The sequence below is a fragment of the Chiloscyllium plagiosum genome, chromosome 17, assembly GCF_004010195.1.
Source record: "Chiloscyllium plagiosum isolate BGI_BamShark_2017 chromosome 17, ASM401019v2, whole genome shotgun sequence".
NCBI lineage: Eukaryota > Metazoa > Chordata > Chondrichthyes > Orectolobiformes > Hemiscylliidae > Chiloscyllium > Chiloscyllium plagiosum.
In genome coordinates, this window is record NC_057726.1 from 629,453 (window position 1) to 650,035 (window position 20,583).

The 20,583-nt window shown below is 43.0% G+C and overlaps 1 protein-coding gene across 1 annotated transcript in view; it reads right to left on the bottom strand.

Moving 5' to 3' along the window:
- The window catches only part of utp4 (UTP4 small subunit processome component), a 70,810-nt gene that overhangs the window by 30,983 nt on the left and 19,244 nt on the right, over positions 1–20,583 (bottom strand). The window contains exons 3-7 of the mRNA XM_043706465.1: positions 20,462–20,546; positions 13,822–13,911; positions 4,264–4,475; positions 2,548–2,719; positions 2,372–2,463 (exon numbers count right to left, since the gene is read on the bottom strand). Coding sequence (XP_043562400.1) covers positions 2,372–2,463; positions 2,548–2,719; positions 4,264–4,475; positions 13,822–13,911; positions 20,462–20,546 — 651 coding nt within the window. The remainder of the gene's footprint in view (positions 1–2,371; positions 2,464–2,547; positions 2,720–4,263; positions 4,476–13,821; positions 13,912–20,461; positions 20,547–20,583) is intronic.

The window sequence follows — 20,583 nt, forward strand, 5'->3', positions numbered from 1 at the left end:
TGGCAGACCTGACCACCTCTCGGACTGGCAGTGACGTCTGTCTCTACAGTTTCTAAGAGATTCAACCTGTTTCTGACAGGTACTTCTCTTGGGGTCTCTTGCACTCTTCTCATCTCTGCCTTCCTCATCGTCTTTTCCCTTCTACTCTCTTCTGGTATGCTCGGTGTAATAACCTCGCTGAAGGTCCTGTCCAGAAAGATCTCGTTCTCTCGGATGAGCCTGAGGTCATCTAGTTCTTTCTTAAGTGCTGCAATATGCTCTGTCAGAAGCTGAACGTGTACACCCTTTCCGCAGTTATACAAGCCAGCTACACCAGAGTCCCTAACCTCTCACATCATGCATGCAGTCCACAGAATCAGCTTGGCAGTCATGTCTTCACCCTCTTCAACTGTGGTGTAATCACTTCTCTCAACTTCTTCCTATCGCTTTATCAAAATACATCACTTTACACTTAAGACTCATAGGGATGTACAGTATGGAAAAAGACCCATCGGTCCAACCCGTCCATGCCGACCAGATATCCCAACCCAATCTAGTCCCACCTGCCAGCACCAGACCCATATCCCTCCAAACCCTTCCTATTCATATACCCATTCAGATGCCTCTTAAATGATGCAATTGTACCAGCCTCCACCACTTCCTCTGGCAGCTCATTCCATACACGTACCACCCTCTGTGTGAAAAAGTTGCCCCTTTTGCCTCTTTTATATCTTTCCCCTCTCATCCTAAACCTATGCCCTCTAGTTCTGGACTCCATGAACCCAGGGAAAAGACCTTGTCTCCTTACCCTAAATTCCAAATGATACTTGTTTGTCTATTCTAATGCTAAGTCCAATTGCAATCAATTGCTATTATCCTCACTGTCAGACATATCTCCAAGTTTATCATCAAATTTTGAAATTTTACCCTGTTTTAAAAAATTGTTGGAAAAGCTCCGCAGGTCAAGGGAGGTTAGTCAAGCATCTGTGGAGAGAAATCAGAGTTAACATTTCAGGTTGAGTGTCCCTTCCTCAGAACCTCACTTGACCTGCTGAGCATTTCCAACAATTTCTATTTTTATCTCTGATTTACAGTATCCACAGTTTTCTTGGTTTTTAGTTCGGATTGTCATTGGGCACACAGAATGACTCATTTGTGCGTACTGGAAGCTACACATGTTCACACATTCTTTGTAGGAGACAAGAATTTATTCATATCTTGCTGCTTTTTGCCCTTACTGCAATGGTTACAGTGATGTCAATCCCTGTTGCATTTTGCATACCAATACTCGAATCAGAGGATACCTACCTGTTTAGGTTTAATCACTGTGGGGCGGCACAGTGGCACCGTGGTTAGCACTGCTGCCTCACAGCACCCAGGTTCGATTCCAGCCTCAGGCAGCTGTCTGTGTGAAGTTTGCACATTTTCCTCGTGTCTGTGTGGGTTTCCTCTGGGTGCTCCAGTTTCCTCCCACAATCCAAAGATGTGCAGGTTAGGTGAAATGGCCATGCTAAATTCCCCATAGTGTTCAGGGATATGTCGGTTAGGTGCATGGGTCAGGGGTAAATGTAGGAGAATGGGTCTGGGTGGGATACTCTTCAGAGGGCCGGTGTGGACTTGTCCGGCCAAAGAGTCTGTTTACACACAGTACGGATTCTAATTAATCAGCGAACCAAGATTGACAGTTAACAGTTCCCACTAATTTGCCATGATAATCAACAGTCTTCTTGTGCTCTATAAATTGCTTTCCTTTCCTAAATCTGGTTTTCGCACATCAGTCCTGATTAGTGCAAGATGAAAACATACACATCAAAAAGCAGTGATTCCAGCAGTGATCCTTGAGAACATACTGTTTCCCATCCTCCAGTCTGATAAACAATCCTTTACCACAGTTCCCTGTTTAGTTTGAAGCCAATTTTGTATCTAAGCGGACATTGACTCTCCTCAATTTTGTTAAATGTTATTTTTACAAAGACTTTCTAAAAATTAATTTCGACAACATTCACTGCACTACCTTCATCAACCTGTTACTTCAAGAAAAATAAATTAAGGTTAGTCAAGCATAGTCCAGCTTTTACAAATCTATACTGCTTAAAGTAACTCAAACTACTCCAAGCACCTGTTCTTCTACCCTCTGAATGTTTATAAAACCTTATGCACCATTTATCCACTGCTAATTATAAACTGACCCCAGCCTGTATCTGTTAGCAATAATAGAGGCTCATTACTACAGTTTCCCAATCCCCTCCTGCAAACATTTACAGACTATGACTGCATTTATTCATGAGCTCCACAGTCCAGAGTACAAATTGGTACTCCATTTCTTGATCAATGTGGTGGAGTAATTGGGTGCGGATAGAAACAGCTCACAGCACCTGCAGTAAACACTTACGTGTGGGAAGAGGATTTTGCGGAGAGCAGCTTCGTATGACTTGGTTTCCACAAGGTCCATCAGGGGACGAATGACAAGCTGGGCATCCAAACCTTACCCAGAAGAAAGGAGGAAAGGAGTTGAGGTAAAAATTCCACTGCGTAGCTCATCTAACAGAAAAGATTTTATCCACTCACCACCCGAGATAAGCGCAGACTTGGTATGAATGACAGCCCTCACATCATGGGAATGATGTTTAAAAGTCTTCGTACGAACCCATTGAGTATCAACAGCTCCTGACTTTACTGCAATCAGCTGAAATTGGACAACAGTTCCCTCAGAGGTTCCAGCAACAATGCTGTCTTCAGTCTGCAGAAAGCAAAATTCCCATCAGCAGAGTGTAGAACACAGCTTGCCTTTGATAAAGTCCCACATAGCTGAAAATGTGTTGCTGGAAAAGCGCAGCAGGTCAGGCAGCATCCAGGGAACAGGAGAATCGACGTTTCGGGCATAAGCCCTTCTTCAGGACGTCGATTCTCCTGTTCCCTGGATGCTGCCTGGCCTGCTGCGCTTTTCCAGCAACACATTTTCAGCTCTGGTCTCCAGCATCTGCAGTCCTCACTTTCTCCTTAAAGTCCCACATAGGAGGTTAGTGAGCAAAATTAGGGCGCATGGTATTGGGGGCAAAATACTGACTTAGATTGAAAATTGGTTGGCTGACAGAAAACAAAGAGTAGTGATAAACAGCTCCATTTCGGAATGGCAGGCGGTGACCAGTGGGGTACCACAGAGATCAGTGCTGGGACCGCAACTTTTTACAATATACATTAATGATATAGAAGATGGTATTAATAGTAAAATTAGCAAATTTGCTGATGAGACTAAGCTGGGTGGCAGGGTGAAATGTGAGGAGGATGTTAGGAGATTACAGGGTGACCTGGACAGGTTAGTTGAGTGGACAGATGCATGCCAGATGCAGTTTAATGTGGATAAATGTATGGTTATCCACTTTGGTGGCAAGAACAGGAAGGCAGATGACTACCTAAATGGAGTCAAGTTAGATAAAGGGGCAGTACAAAGAGATCTGGGTGTTCTTGTACACCAGTCAATGAAGGCAAGCATGCAGGTACAGCAGGTAGTGAAGAAGGCTAATAGCATGCTGGCCTTCATAACAAAAGGGATTGAGTATAGAAGCAAAGAGGTTCTTCTGCAGCTGTACAGGGCCCTGGTGAGACCGCACCTGGAATACTGTGTGCAGTTCTGGTGTCCAAATTTGAGGACAAATCTGGTGTCCAATATGGTGTCCAAATTTGAGGAAAGACATTCTGGCTATTGAGGGAGTGCAGCGTAGGTTCACGAGGTCAATGCCTGGAATGGCAGGACTATCTTATGTTGAAAGATTGGAGCAACTGGGCTTGTATACCCTTGAGTTTAGAAGACTGAGAGGGGATCTAATTGAGACATATAAGATTATTAAAGGATTGGACACTCTGGAGGCAGGAAACATGTTTCCGCTGATGGGTGAGTTCCGAACCAGAGGACACAGCTTAAAAATAAGGGGTAGGCCATTTAGGACAGAGATGAGGAGAAACTTCTTCACCCAGAGAGTGGTAGGTGTGTAGAATGCTCTGCCCCAGAGGGCAGTAGAGGCCCAGTCTCTGGATTCGTTTAAGAAAGAGTTGGATAGAGCTCTCAAGGATAGTGGAATCAAGGGTTATGGAAATAAGGCAGGAACAGGACACTGACTGAGGATGATCACCCATGATCATAATGAATGGTGGTGCAGGCTCGAAGGGCAGAATGGCCTACTCCTGCACCTATTGTCTATAACGTGATGGTGAACAGATATTAAAAGTGAGTCAGCTGCCACTCGAACAGCAACAGAGACTGACAATACAAAGATCTGCTCTCACCTGGTTCACTGAAAGTGTCAGCACGTCACATTTAGTGACCGGATGTGTTTTCAGCAGAGTTTCTGTCTGCCAGTCCCAGAACTGTATTTTCCCTGCTGAATCTGCACTCACGATGGAGTAATTGCTGAGAAAACAGAGACTCCATACCACACATTCTCGCCTGATCGAAACCGCTTCACCACGATCAACAAAAATACGACGTGTGCAATGACCTGGAGAGATAAGGAATAATTAACTGGCATGAGTAGAGAAATCTGGAGGAAGCAAGATTCATGTAAATGCCATAGTCTGAAGCACAGGCCCAGGGCAGAAAAAGTACCGCAGAAACACTGGGCAAACACAAAAACAGAGTGATCTAACACTTTTTAAAAAAAAACTATTTAGCTTGGCTCTCAGTGAAGCTGAGTTGGTTTGAGTGCACCTCAACTTTTTTGAGTTTCAACAGGAGACAGGAGCCGCCAAAAAGAAGAAACAAAAGAAGAGGAGGGAAGGAGGTAGCAATGTGATTCAGAGCCCTATCAATAAGACGCACTGCTATAATTCACCCAGCATTTCTTAAACCTATGACCATTACAGCTGAGAAGCAGCACAGAGTCAGAGTTGTACAGCACGGAAACAGACCTTTCGGTTCAACCCGTCCATCCTGACGAGATATCCCAACCTAGTCTAGTCCTATTTACCAGCACTTGGCCCATATCCCTCCAAACCCTTCCTATTCATATACCCATCCAGATGCCTTCTAAATGTTGCAATTATACCAGCCTCCACACTTCCTCTAGCAGCTCATTCCATACACGCATCACCCTCTGCATGAAAAAGTTGGCCTAGGTTCTCTTTTATATCTTTCCCCTCTCACCCTAAACCTATGCCCTCTAGTTCTGGACTCCCCCACCCCAGGGAAAAGACTTCCTCTATTTATCCTATCCATGCTCCTCATGATTTTATAAACCTCTAGAAGGTCACCCCTCAGCCTTTGACGCTCCAGGCAAAACAGCCCCAGCCTATTCAGCCTCTCCCTGTAGCTCAAATCCTCCAACCCTGACAACATCCTTGTAAATCTTTTCTGAGCCCTTTCACGTTTCACAACATCTTTCTGATAGGAGACCAGAATTTCACACAATATTCCAAAAGTGTAGATTACAGTGGTGCTGGAAAAGCACAGTAGGTCTGGCAGCATCCGAGGAGCAGGGAAAAATCGACATTTTGGGCAAAAGCCCTTCCTCAGGAATTCCTGATGAAGGGCTTTTGCCCGAAGTGTCGATGTTCCTGCTCCTTGGATGCTGCCTGATCTGCTGTGCTTTTCCAGCACCACTCTAATCTCGACTCTGGTTTCCAGCATCTGCAGTACTCACTTTTGCCTATATTCCAAAAGTGGCCTAACCTATGTCCTTTATAGCTGCAACATGACCTCCCACCTCCTATACTCAATGCTCTGACCAATAAAGAAAAACATATCAAACGTCTTCTTCACTATCCTATATATCCTACGACTCCACTTTCAAGGAGCTATGAACCCGCACTCTAAGGTCTCTTAGTTCAACAACACTCCTCAAGACATTACCATTAAGTACAAGTCCTGCTCTGATCTGCTTTCCCAAAATGCAGCACCTCACATTTATCTAAATTAAACTCCACCTGCCACACCTCAGCCCATTTGATCAAGATCCCATTATGATCTGAGGTAACCTTTTTCGCTGTCCACGACACCTCCAATTTTGGTGTCATCTGCAAACTTACTAACTATATCTCCTATGTTCACATCCAAATCATTTATATAAATGACGAAAATAGAGGACCCAGTACTGATCCTTGTGGCACTCCACTGGTCACAGGCCTCCAGTCTGAAAAGCAACCCTCCACCACCACCACCACCACCCTCTGTCTTCTGCCTCTGAGCCAGTTCTGTATCCAAATGGCTAGTTCTCCCTGTATTCCATGAGATCTAACTTGCTAACCAGTCTCCCATGGAGAACGTTGTCGACCGCCTTATTAAGTCCATATAGATCACATCTACTGCTCTGCCCTCATCAATCCTCTGTTACTTTTAAAAAAAACTCAATCATGTTCGTGAGACATGATTTCCCACGCACAAAGGCCATGTTGACTATCCCTAATCAGTCCTTGCCTTTCTAAATGCATATACATCTTGTCCTTCAGGATTCCCACCAACAACTTGCCCACCACCGATGTCAGGCTCACCGGTTGATAGTTGTCTGTCTTTTCCTTACCACCTTTCTTAAATAATGGTACCACGTTAGCCAAGCTCTAGTCTTCTGGCACCTCACCTGTGACTATTGAGGATACAAATATCTCAGTAAAAGGCTTAGCAATCACTTCCCTAGCTTCCCACAGAGGTCTAGGGTACACCTGATCAGATCCTGGGGATTTATCCACCTTTATGCATTTCAAGACATCCAGCACTTCCTCCTCTGTAATATGGACATTTTTCAAGATGTCACCATTTATTTCCCCACATTCTATATCTTCTATGTCCTTCTCCACAGTAAATACTGATGCAAAATACTCATTTTGCATCAGTTTCTTCCCCCATCTCCTGCGTCTCCACACAAAAGCTACCTTGCCGATCTTTGAGGGTCCCTATTTGCTCCCTCGTTACCCTTTTGTCCTTCATGTATTTGTAAAAACCCTATTTGCCCTCCTGATTTCCCTCTTAATTATACTCCTACTGCCTTTATATTCTAAGGATTCTCTCAATCTCTCCTGTCTATACCTGACATACACTTCCTTCTTTTTCTTAACCAAACCCTCAATTTCTTTAGTCATCTAACATTCCATATACCTACCAGCCTTTCCTTTCACCCTAACAGGAATATACTGTCTCTGCACTCTTGTTATCTCATTTCTGAAGGCTTCCCATTTTCCAGCCATCTGCCCCCAATCAGCTTTTGAAAGTTTTTGCCGAATACCATCAAAATTAGCCATCCTCCAATTTAGAACTTCAACTGTTAGATCTGATCCATCCGTTTCCATCAATATTTTAAAACTAATTGAATTATGTTCACTGGCCCCAAGGTGCTCCACCACTGACACTCCAGTCACCTGCCCTGCCTTATTTCCCAAGAGTAGGTCAAGTTTTGCACCTTCTCTAGTAGGTATGTGCACATACTGACTCAATGTTTTCTTATATATGCTTAACAAATTCCTCTCCATCTAAACCTTTAACACTTTGGCAGTCCCAGTCAACGTTTGGAAAGTTAAAATCCCCAACCATGACCACCCTATCCTTCTTACAGTTAACGGTGATCTCCTTACAAATTTGTTTCTCAATTTCCTGCTGACTATTAAAGCACCTATAATACAATTCCAATAAAGTGATCTTTCCTTTCTTATTTCTCAGTTCCACCCAAATAATGTCCCTGGATGTACTTCCAGGAATATCCTCCCTGAGTACAGCTGTAATGCTATCCCTTATCAAAAACGCTACTCCCCCTCTTCTCTTGCCTCCCTTTCCATCCTTCCTGTAGCATTTATATCCCGGAACATTAAGCTGCCAGTCCTGTCCATCCCTGATCCACATTTTTGTAATTGCTATGATATTCCAGTCCAATGTTCCTAACCTTGCCCTGCATTCATCTGCCTTCCGTCTTAGGCCTCTTGCATTGAAATAAATGCAGTTTAATTTATCAGTCTTACCTTATTCTCTACTTTGTCCCTGCATACCCTGACTGACTCACTTCTTTTCTCAACTGTACAGTCTCAGATTGATCTCTTTCCTCACTATCTCCCTGGGTCTCGGTTCCCCCCCCACCTTACTATTTTAAATTCTCCCGAGCAGCTCTCGCAAATCTCCCTGCCAGTATATTAATCCCCTTCCAATTTAGGTGCAAACCAACCCTATTGTACATGTCACTTCTACCCAAGAAGAGATTCCAATGATCGAAAAATGTGAATCCTTCTCCAATACACCAGCTCCTCAGCCACACATTCATCTGCTCTATCTTTCCATTCCTACCCTCACTAGCTCGTAGCACCGGGAATAGTCCAGATATTACTACCCGTGAGGACCTGCTTTTTAAATTCCTGTCTGACATTCTATAATGTCCCTTCAGAATCTCATCGCTTTCCCTTCCTAGGTCATTGGTACCAATGTGGACAATGACCTCCTGCTGGTCCCGTCCCTTTTGAGAACGTTCTGCACCCTCTGAGACATGCTTGATCCTGGCACCAGGAAAGCAACACACCATTCTGATTTTTCACTGGTGGCCACAGTGGTGGCCACTGGTGGCCATCTGTCTGTGTCTCCGACTAGAGAGTCCCCTAACACAATCGATCGTTTGGAACCCGATGTACCCCTCATTACATTAGAGCCTGTCTCGATACCAGAAACTTGGCTGGTCGTGCTACATTTCCTTGAAAGTCCATCACCCGCTACATTTTCTAAAACAGCATACTTGTTTGAAATGGGGACAGCCACAGAAGACTCCTGTACTGCCTACCTACCTCTCCTACCTTTCTTGGAATTAGCCCATCTACCTAACTGTATGTGCAGCTTTTCTCCCTTCCTATAATTGCCATCCATCACACCTCTGGCTCTTGTAAATTCCTCATTGCCTCTAACGGTCTTTACAACCAATCCATTTGATCTGACAGGATTCACAACCAATGACATTTATTGCAGATATAATCCTCAGTAACCCATAAACTCTCTCAAAACTCCCACATCCGACAAGAACAGCATATCACTCTACTCAAAGTTTGTGAGAAGATTTGTAGCTCAGGTGCTCGTCGCTGTGGTTCTGTTTGCTGAGCTGGAAGTTTTTGTTGCAAAAGTTTCGTCCCCTGTCTAGATGACATCCTCAGTGCTTGGGAGCCTCCTGTAAAGCGCTTCTGTGGTGTTTCCTCCGGCATTTATAGTGGCCTGTCCCTGCCGCTTCCATCAACAAACTCCATCAACAAACACATCGACCTGGACCCAATATACCGGCCACTACAGCGGACAGCTGAAACTGACAACCGGAAGCGGCAGGGACAGGCCACTATAAATGCCGGAGGAAACACCACAGAAGCGCTTCACAGGAGGCTCCCAAGCACTGAGGATGTCACCTAGACAGGGGACGAAACGTTTGCAACAAAAATTTCCAGCTTGGCGAACAGAACCACAGCATATCACTCTACTCAAGGCCATTTTGCTCCTTCCAATCTACAGACCCAGAAAATAGCACCGTCTTATTGCTCTACAAAACACTGCTCCAAGCTAACTTAATACTTATGGCTTATATTTTTAAAATTTGATCAAGAGACAGATTTCAATAAAACATAATCAAGAAAGAACCCATTCTACTCACTATTATGGATTTACAGCAAGGTTATACTTAAAACTATTCACTTATCTGTTTCTGTGCTGTGACCTCTCCCAAACAGGTTCCTCCAAGATCAGTTCTGAATTACGCTGTTTGTGCATTTTTCCAAGACACACTACGATGTCCAGTGATACATGAATTCAAACAGCAAATGCAGCAACTGCGCAGATTGACTGCTGTGTCAGTTAGCAGTGTAGGTTTCTTTCTCTCTCTCCCTTACAGACTATGTGCTCACTGCCCTTGTCTGTCTTTCTCCCTTTTAAAAGTGCCACTGTTTTGACTTTGGGAATACCACCACTGCCAAGTCACAAACAATCCCAATTTGGATGTATACATTATCTTTTCACTCGCCACTCATGGGGAAGCTCGAGAGGTGTTTCCAGTGGAAACAACATTTGGATGTTCCTCTTAATCTGGCTCTTAAATCATGCAGGGAGGTAAAGGGAAAGGGTGATATTTCTGACTGAGCAGCCCACAAGTGTCTGAAACACAAGAATTTTCTTGCTTCTTCTACATAATAAGATATGCCACTGTCAACATTTTATACAAGTTTGAGCAGTCTCAAACCATTTTAGGATGCAGACAGCTACTTGCTTGGAACAAGGATCAGTTCCCCTGTGAGGATGTTGGAAGGATCATTGTGGCTTTGGAAAAGTTGTCCATTCAAGTGATTTTGGGTAATTTTAAGACAGCATTATGAGACACATTTGTGCGCACTTTAAAAAGTGGGACAAAAATAAAACTGCAGATGCTGAAATCCAAAGTCCTTCTTCAGGACTGAAGGGTTACACCCAAAATGTCGACTTCCCCACCTCCTGAAGCTGCCTGGCTTGCTGTGTTCTTCCAGGCTCCTGCCTGTCTACTTTTAAAAAGTGAGGGCATTTGTGGTAACTTGCTGACATTGCCAAAATTGACCTTCAACAACACTTGTATGTGTAATGCCTTAACTAGGAACATGACACTGTTCCACATACATCACCATCTGTATAACTATGTAAAATCCCAATCAGACCACCAAAATGACCAATTTGCATGACTGACTGCTATTCAGGACTAAAACAATTCAAACCATAACCGTGAGTAATAGTGAGTGTCAAGTGTTATCTGCACGATGATAACAACTTTCAGCTCTCGAACAAAACACCATCTAATTAATAAAGATGCTGCTGCAGGACTCTTAGCTAATATTCCAGACAGTAAAATTCAGAGAGAACATTCCTACATGAGAATTCGACAGAGACAGGTGTTCCTGATGCATGAATTCGAATGAGACGGCATTCCTGAAAGAAGATCAGTGGAGAGGGCATTGAGCATTCCTGAAGACATATTCTAGTTGCAATTTTAGGAGACGAAATTCCACTTTTTTGCTATATAAGGAGGACTTTATTTTATTTGAACAGCATACAATTAGGATTTTCTTTTATTGGGGACTAGTTAGGGAATTGTTCGGTTTGTTTGTGATTCTGTTAATTTGTTCATTGTTGGAGTTTAGGTGTGCTTTAGATCTCTAAAAATTACCACCCAGGTTGATAGGGTTGTTAAGAAGACACACGCATGTTAGGTTTTATTGGTAGAGGGACTGAGTTTCAGAGCCATGAGGTCATAATGCAGCTGTACAGAACTCTAGTGCAACCAAACTTGGAGTATTGTGTACAGTTCTGGTCACCGCTTTATAGGAAGGATGTGTAAATTTTGGAAAGGGCTCAGAGGAGATTTATTAGAATGTTGCCTGTTATTGGGGGGGGGGGGGAGGTCTTACGAGGAAAGGCTGAGGCACTTGAGGCTGTTTTCATTCAAGAGGAGGTTGAGAGGTAACTTAATTGAGACATATAAGATAATCAGAGGGTTAGATAGGGTGGACAGTGAGAGCCTTTTTCCTCAGATGGTGATGGCTAGCACGAGCGGACATAGCTTTAAATTGAGGGGTGACAGTGCTGTAATGTTCAATGTTTTGGTTCATTAATATGTAAATCCCAGAACTTCTTTTAAGTCACATTCTCGAGATAATTTAAGGTTTTATATTTTTTAAAAAAGTGACATCTTTGCTCAGATAATGCATTAAAGGTGTGAGGTTAGAGTCTGTCTGTATCCCATGAGGACAGCCTAAACCGGGAACTTGGGTTCATGTCGCACGACAGGTGACCTCACTACACACTCTCATAGACCCTCTCTCATACACATGCTCTCTCTGATGCGCACGCGCATGCACACACCCCTACACACTCACACACCCTCTCACAGCTTATACTCCATCACACAAACTCTCATGCACACACAAACTGAAATTGTATGTTAATCTTAAGGAAGTCCTGAACTTGGCCTCCCAAGTCTCTTTGTGCTTCAGATTTCTGAAGGTTTTCCCTATTTAGAAAATAGTCTACTCCTGTATTCTTCCTATCAAAACATGTAACTTTATACTTGCCAAACTGTATTCTATCTGCCACTACTTTGCCCACTCACCTAGTATGTCCAAGGCCTTCTGCAGTCTTCCCACTTCCTCAACAATACCTGCCCCTCCACCTTTAGGTCATCTGCAAACGTGGCAACAATGCCAAGTTCCTTCGTCCAGACCATGAATTTAGAATGTGAATAGGTGTGGTATATTGTCAAGGGGCCAGATTTTTTTGAAATTAGATCTGGCGAATGCCTATATGCAACTTGAATTAGCAGATAGGTCAACATCTTTTTGACTATTAATATCTACATGAATCTTCAATTTCATAAGGTGGCTTCTGGTCCTTCTCCAACTCTTGGAATATTCCAATGGGTGATGAACTGAACGTTTTAAGGCAAGGAGTAGTGTATTATCTGGATTTCTTTTATTTTTACACAGGATGTAGTGTCCCTGGCAAGGCTGGTTTGTTGTCCATCCCCAGTTGCCCTTGAACTGAGTGACTCTCTAGACCATTAGAGGGCAGTTAAGAGTCCACCAATTGCTATGGGTCTGGAGTCACATTTAGGCAGACCAGATAAGACTGGTAGATTTCTTTCTGTAAAAGAACATTTATGAACCAGACAAATTTTCATGACAATCACTAGTAGACTAGCTTTCATAGAACCCCTACAGTGTGGAAATGAGCCCTTCGGCTCAACAGGTCCACACCGACCCTCCAAAGACCCATTCCCCATTACTCTACATTTACCCCTGACTAACATACCTAACCTACACATCCCTGAGCACTGTGGCCAATTTCCCATGGCTAATTCACCTAACATGCACACCTTTGGACTGTGGGAGGAACCAGAGCACCCGGAGGAAATCCATGCAGACTCGGGGAGAATGTGCAAACTCCACACAGTCATCAGAGGCTGGAATCAAACACGGCGCTGTGAGGCAGCAGGGCTAACCACTGAGCCACCCAAATGCTGCTTTATTCATTCAGATTTTATTGAATTTGAATTTCACGATCTGCCATGGTGAGATTCACACCTATGTTCCCCAGAGCATTAGCCTCAGCCTCTATATAATTATTTCAGCTCCAAATAGAGACACACATACTGATTAACTGAAGAAGGTACTCCAGCATTTCGAAAAGTATACAGTTTGTGCGAAACAATTTAAATCTGCTGCCATATCTGAGTTTTGCCAGTTATTTTGGTTTTTTTAACACCTCTTTTGTTCTAGACAGTAGTAATTAAAAAGAAAAGAAAAATAAAGTAACCATTTTTGTGATTACATAAACATTTGCATTTCTGGTATAGTTTGCGCAGAAGTGGAGCTTGATTTTCTGGCCATCCTCACATCAGGGTGGTAACAGTTTAGATTAGATTCCCTACAGTGTGGAAACAGGCCCTTGGTCCAACAAGTCCACACCGACCCTCCGAAGAGTAACCCACCTAGAGTCATTTCCCTCCGAGTAATGCACCTAACACGATGGGCAATTTAGCATGGCCAATTTATCTGACCTGCAGGTTTTTGGACTGTAGGAGGAAACCGGAGCACCTGGAGGAAACCTACGCAGATGGGGGAGAATGTGCAAACTCCACACAGATAGTCACCCGAGGCTGGAATCAAACCTGTACGTCATGCCACCTACTTAGTCAATTAGTTAATTAATTTCATAAATAAATGAAAAACAAGAAATGTATACGAGTTGCACGAATTTTGAACATTTGCGTAACATATTAGTTAAGAAGAAAGCAATAGCACCCTCTTGTTATTATTTGTATATATTGTGTAAGCTAGTTTGTTCTGTGTGACTTGTCATGTACTGCACTTCCATATCTCACAACTTACCAGACTTCACATCTAGAACTTGGATAACATCCAGTGATCCTGTTGCAATCATTGTACCTGACTTGTGCCAAGCCAAAGAAAGTACACGACCTGCCAGACAGAGAAGGAAAGAGAAGTCCATTAAACTTTATTACTGCTAACTCATCAAATCTTATGCTACATAGACAAACTGTTACACTCTATGAAAAATGCCAGCTCTTTCAATGAATTACTTTCCTGTGCTTTCCCATAGCCCTTCAATTCTTAAGTAATAGAGGTCAAAAACACTGATCAGCTCATCTAACTAGCGCACCTATATCCTACTCACCACTTACCAACCCACCAACTTTTGCATTCAGCTCAAACTTACTGATCAATACTCCTACATTCAAGTCTAAATCATTTACATAAACCATAAACAAGGGCCTCACTGATTTCTGCAGAATCCCTCTGGGCACAGGCTGCCAGTCACAAACACACCCCTCAATCATCACCCTGTGCTTCCTGCCATTCAGCCAATTCTGGGTACAATTTGCCAAACTTCCTTGGATCCCATGGGCTCTTACCTTTGTTATTAGTCTCACAGTCAAGATCTTATTGAAAGCCTTGCCGAAACCTAAGTAGACTACATCAAAAGTATTGCCTGCATCTACACACCTGATTACCTCCTCAAAAAATTCAATCGTTGATCAAACATGACCTCCACATTACAAATCCTTGCTGATTGTTCTTAATTCATCCCTGCCTCTCAAAGAACAGAATAATGCTGTCCCTCACAATTGCTTCCAATCGTTGACTCACCAATGAGTTTAGACTGATGGCCTATAGTTTTCTGATGGCCTCTAGTTTATCCCTTGCTCACTTCTTGAACAATGGTATCACATTGGCTTTCCTCCAATCTCCTGTGGCCAGAGAGGGACTGAAAATTATTGCCAGTACACTCTTTGTTTCACTCAACAATCTGAAATACGCTTCTCTAGCTCTGAAGATTGATCTGCATTTAAGTCTGTGCGGGTTCCTGAAGAAGGGTTAATGTCCGAAACGTCGATTCTCCTGTTCCCTAGATGCTGCCTGACCTGCTGCGCTTTTCCAGCAACACATTTCCATCTCTGCATTTAAGTCTGTCAGACTATCTTCTCTGGGAGAAAGTGAGGACTGAAGATGCTTGGGATCAGAGTTGAGAACCTTGGTGCTGGAAAAGCACAGCCAGTCAGGCAGCATCCAAGGGGCAGGAGAGTCAATGTTTCAAACATAACCTCTTCATATTTCCTGATGAAGAGCTTATGTTCAAATCGTTGAATCTCCTGCCCCTCGGATGTTGCCTGACCAGCTGTGGTTTTCGAGCATCATACTCTTTGAGACTAGCTTCCCTGTTGATGCTAATTTCTTTAAGTAGGAGAATGAGGTTCAGAAAGATGTCAGGCGTGATCGAATGGTGGAGCAGGCATGATGGGCCAAATGGTCTAATTATACTCCTATAATCTTATGGTCTTACTCTTTCTACCTGATTTCTATATGTGTATTGTCCCTCTAATGAGTGAACACTGACACAATGTATTCATTTGGAACCCCATCTATGTCCTCTGGTTCCATGAGCAAATTACCACTGTGATCTTTAATGAGCCCTACTCTCTCCCTTATTATCCTTTTACTCAATGTTTTTGCTTCTTTATCCATAGTACTTTACTTTCTCAGAAACCAATTACTTGTCTAAATACAATTTCCCTTTCACAAAACCATGTTGATCCTGTGTGGTTATCTTGAAATTGTTTGAAATACTTGCTATGTGATTTTTACTAATAATTTTTAACATTTTCATTGTATTAAGCTAACTCCCCTATAGTTTCCTGCAATAGGGATACTGTTTTCCCCATTCTCCTGCTTTCTCTCCTTAACTTTTGATCCCATTAGTAATCAAGAACCCAACTATCTCTGTCTTAAATACAGTGAAAAAATTGGCCCCCACGGCCTTCGGCAGTCACGAGCTCCACAGAAATTCCTCCTTATTGTTTTTGAAAAGTTGAGTTACATTGGAATTTTTCAGTCTAAAAGAACTATCCCCATATCTAGGGGTTTTTGGAAAGTTGAAAACAAAAGCATCAACTAGTAACTTCTTTTAAGAACCTAGGATGAAGTCCGTTAAAACACAGGAACTAGTTGGAGTTATGGGCTGACAATCTGCTGATTGTAATTTTATTCAGGTCCTCCCTCCTTCCATTTTCCAACCTACTGCTAAATGTGGGATGCTACTTGTATCTTCTATATCGAAAAAATTCTGATTTATTCATACCGAGGTTTTCTATTTCTGCAAGTACTATAAACTTACATTATACAGGTGTCAGATCTCACGGTGGGAGAGCACTTTGGTGAAAGTGATCACAACTGCCTCACATTTACCATAGCCTTGGAGAGTGAAAGGAGCAGTTACCGAGGGAAGATATTTAATTGGGGAAAAGGAAATTATGACGCTATCAGACAGAAGTTGGGAAGTACAGACTGGGAGCAATTGTTCCACAGAAAGGGCACAGCAGACACGTGGAGACTATTTAAGGAGCAGTTGTTGCAAGTGATGCACAAATTTGTTCCTCTGAGACAGGTAAGAAGGGGTGAGATTAAGGAACCTTGGATGACGAGAACAGAGGAGCTTCTCGTGAAAAGGAAGAAGGCAGCTTACATAAGGTGGAGGAAGCAAGGATCTAGCACAGCTTTAGAGGATTACAGGCTTGCTAGAAAGGACTGAGGAGAGCCAGGATTAGATTAGATTACATTACAGTGTAGAAACAGGCCCTTCGGCCCAACAAGTCCACACCGACCCGCCGAAGCGAAACCCACCCATACCCCTACATTTACCCCTTACCTAACACTACGGGCAATTTAGCATGGCCAATTCACCTGACCCTGCACATCTTTTGGACTGTGGGAGGAAACCGGAGCACCCGGAGGAAACCCACGCAGACACGGGGAGAACGTGCAAACTCCACACAGTCAGTCGCCTGAGGCGGGAATTGAACCCGGGTCTCAGGCGCTGTGAGGCAGCAGTGCTAACCACTGTGCCACCGTGCCGCCCACAAGGGGGCACAAAAAAAGGCTTGGCAAGAAGGATTAGGGAGAGCCCAAAGGCATTTTACTCATACGTGAGGAATAAGAGAATGATCAGGGAGAAAGTAGGGCCGATCAGGGATAGCGGAGGGAACTTGTGCGTGGAGAATGAGCAGATAGGGGAAGCCCTAAATAAGTTTTTTGCTTTGGTTTTCCCCGAGGAAAGGGAACTTGTTGTAAATAAAAACTTCGAGGAGCTGGGATACAGTCTTGACCAAATCAAGATTGATGAAGTTGATGTGCTAGAAATTTTGGAAAACATTAAGATTGATAAGTCCCCAGGGCCAGACCAGATTTATTCTAGGCTGCTCCGGGAAGCGAGAAAGGGGGTTTCTAAGCCACTGACAAGGATATTTGCCTCCTCACTCTCCACAGGAGTTGTACCGGAGGATTGGAAGGAGGCAAATGTTGTTCCTCTTTTCAAGAAGGGGAATAGGGAAATCCCTGGCAATTACAGACCAGTCAGTCTTACATCTGTGGTCAGCAAAGTTTTGGAAAGAATTCTGAGGGATAGGATTTATGATTATTTGGAAAAGCATAGCGTGATTAAAGGCAGTCAGCATGGCTTTGTGAGGGGCAGGTCATGCCTCACAAATCTTATTGGGTTCTTTGAGGAGGTGTCAAGACAGGTTGGTGACGGTCGAGCAATGGATGTGGTGTATATGGACTTCAGCAAGGCATTTGATAGGTCTCCCCATGGTAGGCTCATTCATAAAGTCAGGATGTATGGGATACAAGGAGATTTGGCTGTCTGGATTCAGAATTGGCTGGCTGACAGAAGGCAGAGAGTGCTTGTAGATGGAAAGTATTCTGCCTGGAGGACAGTGTTGAGTGGGGTCCCGCAGGGCTTTGTTCTTGGGCCTCTGCTCTTTGAAGCTTTTATAAATGACCTGGATGAGGAGGTTGAGGGGTGGGTTAGCAAATTTGCAGATGACACAAAGGTTGGAGGTGTCGTTGATAGTATAGAGGGCTACTGCAGGCTGCAGTGCGACATAGACAGGATGCAGAGCTGGGCTGAGAAATGGCAGATGGAATTCAACCTGGATAAATGCGAAGTGATGCATTTTGGAAGGTCTAACTCGAATGCTGAATATAGGATTAAAGACAGGATTTTTGGCAGTGTGCAGGAACAGAGGGATCTGGGTGTACATAGATTCCTCAAAGTTGCCACCCCAGTGGATAGGGTTGTTAAGAAAGCATATGATGTTTTGGCTTTCATTAACAGGGGAATCGAGTTTAAGAGCCGCGAGGTTTTGCTACAGCTCTACAAGTCCCTGGTGAGACCACACTTGGAATATTGTGTCCAGTTCTGGTCACCCTACTATAGGAAAGATATAAAGGCTTTGGAGAGGGTGCAAAGGTTTACCAGGATGCTGCCTGGACTGGAGGGTTGAATAAGCTTGGACTTTTCTCTCTGGAGAAAAGGAGGACGAGAGGAGACCTGATCGAGGTATCCAAGGTAATGAGAGGAATAGATAGAGTCAATAGCCAGAGGCTTTTCCCCAGGGCATGATTGACTGGTACGAGAAGTCATAGTTTGAAGATATTAGGAGGAAGGTATAAAGGAGACATGAGAGGTAGGTTCTTTACGCAGAGAGTTGTGAATGCATGGAATGTGGTGGTGGAAGCGAAGTCATTGGGGACAATTAAGCGACTGCTGGACATGCACATGGATAGCAGTGAGTTGAGGGATGCGGAGGTTAAGTTACTATATTTTACATTAGGATTAAATCTCGGCACAACATCGTGGGCCAAAGGGCCTGTTCTGTGCTGTACTTTTCTATGTTCTATATTATCTTGCATCAAAAATGCATTAATTGGCTCCTCCCTACATTAAAATTAATTTGCAATGTGACTACTCATTTCATTAGTCTGTTCATGGTTATTCTTTTGATTCATTCACAGCATGGAACTTAGTGAACTTGATGTGTTGTTATAATAATCTAGTTGTTTCACCATTGTTATTATTGATAGAAGCTTTCTATTCCAGATTCCTGACTTTAAATTTCACAGCTGCCCTAGTGGGTTTCAAACTTCTGTCTCCAGGTGATGAGATCAGGACTCTGGATTAATAACATAACTGCAAGATATTGTTGGAAGAGAGACATGCTGATGAAGCTTTTTGACTTGCATTTAATCAGGACGGTATTACAAGCACCAAATCTCAAATGTACTAAAACACCTATTGATCATTCAGAGTTGACTTGCTTATTTGTAACTTAACCAAAAGGTTTGGCTAACTGTTTCCTGGTGCATTCTCCGTAGCAACAACTTGATCGAGTCCACTTACCAATCAATTAGCACCTACATTTCTCATGCAGTTTAATTTGTTATTCTCCTTGAGTTCTGGTATTTTTGTTGTTCTGTACTGTTGAATGCCAGACAAAAGCCTTTGACAGTATGTCTTTTTTTCAACCATACACAACTTCTGTACTACTAAGTACGTACACTCCAAAATTTATGTACATTTCTCAGGCACGTGCCAAGTTGCAGTCTCTATTCGTAACTTACTACTATTGACTATTGTTGCAAAGTTGGGTAGAGTAATTGTAGCTTGGAAGACAGCAAGTTCAAATTTGGATTTTGTAAAATTGTGAAGTTGTGAAAATATTGTGTGGTTCCTTTAAAAGCTGGTGTTTTATCAGTGCTTAAAATGGATGTCTGTGTGCAGCAGCTCAAGTTTGCAGGTGCACAGAGAGCCTGAAATGAAACTTTTATATCGCAAGGCCGTACAGTTAGCAGGCCAAGCAGTCTTTAGTCAAGACAACAAGTTTTAGGTTTAGCCAATCAATTTGAATCAGGCCCTTAGATATCAAAAACCTACCAACTTTAAATCTGATGATTTTGGCAACCTAGGACCAATCCGATTGTAAAAATACGAATGGGTCATCAAGGGTACAAAAGAAGGGGGCAGTTGAAAAATTGGCGGAGCTAACTGCCATCCTGCCAGAGTTAACAGCTCTCAAGAGAGAACTTGTTCCTCACAGTCATTTACCTATTACAGAAAGTACCATCCAAATAAGAATGGTACCAATGACGAATAAACAGCAGAGAAGATATTCCTGACAGAAGAGACAGAAGGCAGCACAGAAAAATTCATAAGACATATTATCTGGCTGTAATTTCCAGAAAATAAATGCTATTTTTTTGGTACATGAGTGGGATTTATATTTGTTGGAACAACATGTTTTATTCAGGAATAGGTAATAGTAAGAAGGGATTTATTTGGTTTGTTAATAGTTTAGTTAATTTGCTCACTGTTAGAGAGTTAGATAAATAAGTTGTCACTTGTTGTGTCAAGGATTTATTTAATTTAACCACTAAAAGTTGCTGAACAGTGGGTTACACTGCTTTTCACACATTATAGGGAGAGGTGTTCCTCTCTGGATGTTTTAGTTTTAGTTCTCAGATGGGTGGATGAGGGGTCAATCTCCATTTTATAACATATGAATACTAACATGTGACATTGAGACAGGGTGGTCAGCACCTGACCCTCTGGCCAATTGTGCTGTTAGGCTTAGGATCACTGATATCACAAAAGATGAGACTCATTGCTTCAAACCTTTTTGACGATCTAGATTTCTCTCAAACTGAAGTTTTCCTGGAAGAATTTCAAATAATTTGACTGAGCCATCTTCACATCCGACCTACAGGTAACAGAGACATGTAGCCATTAATGACCTA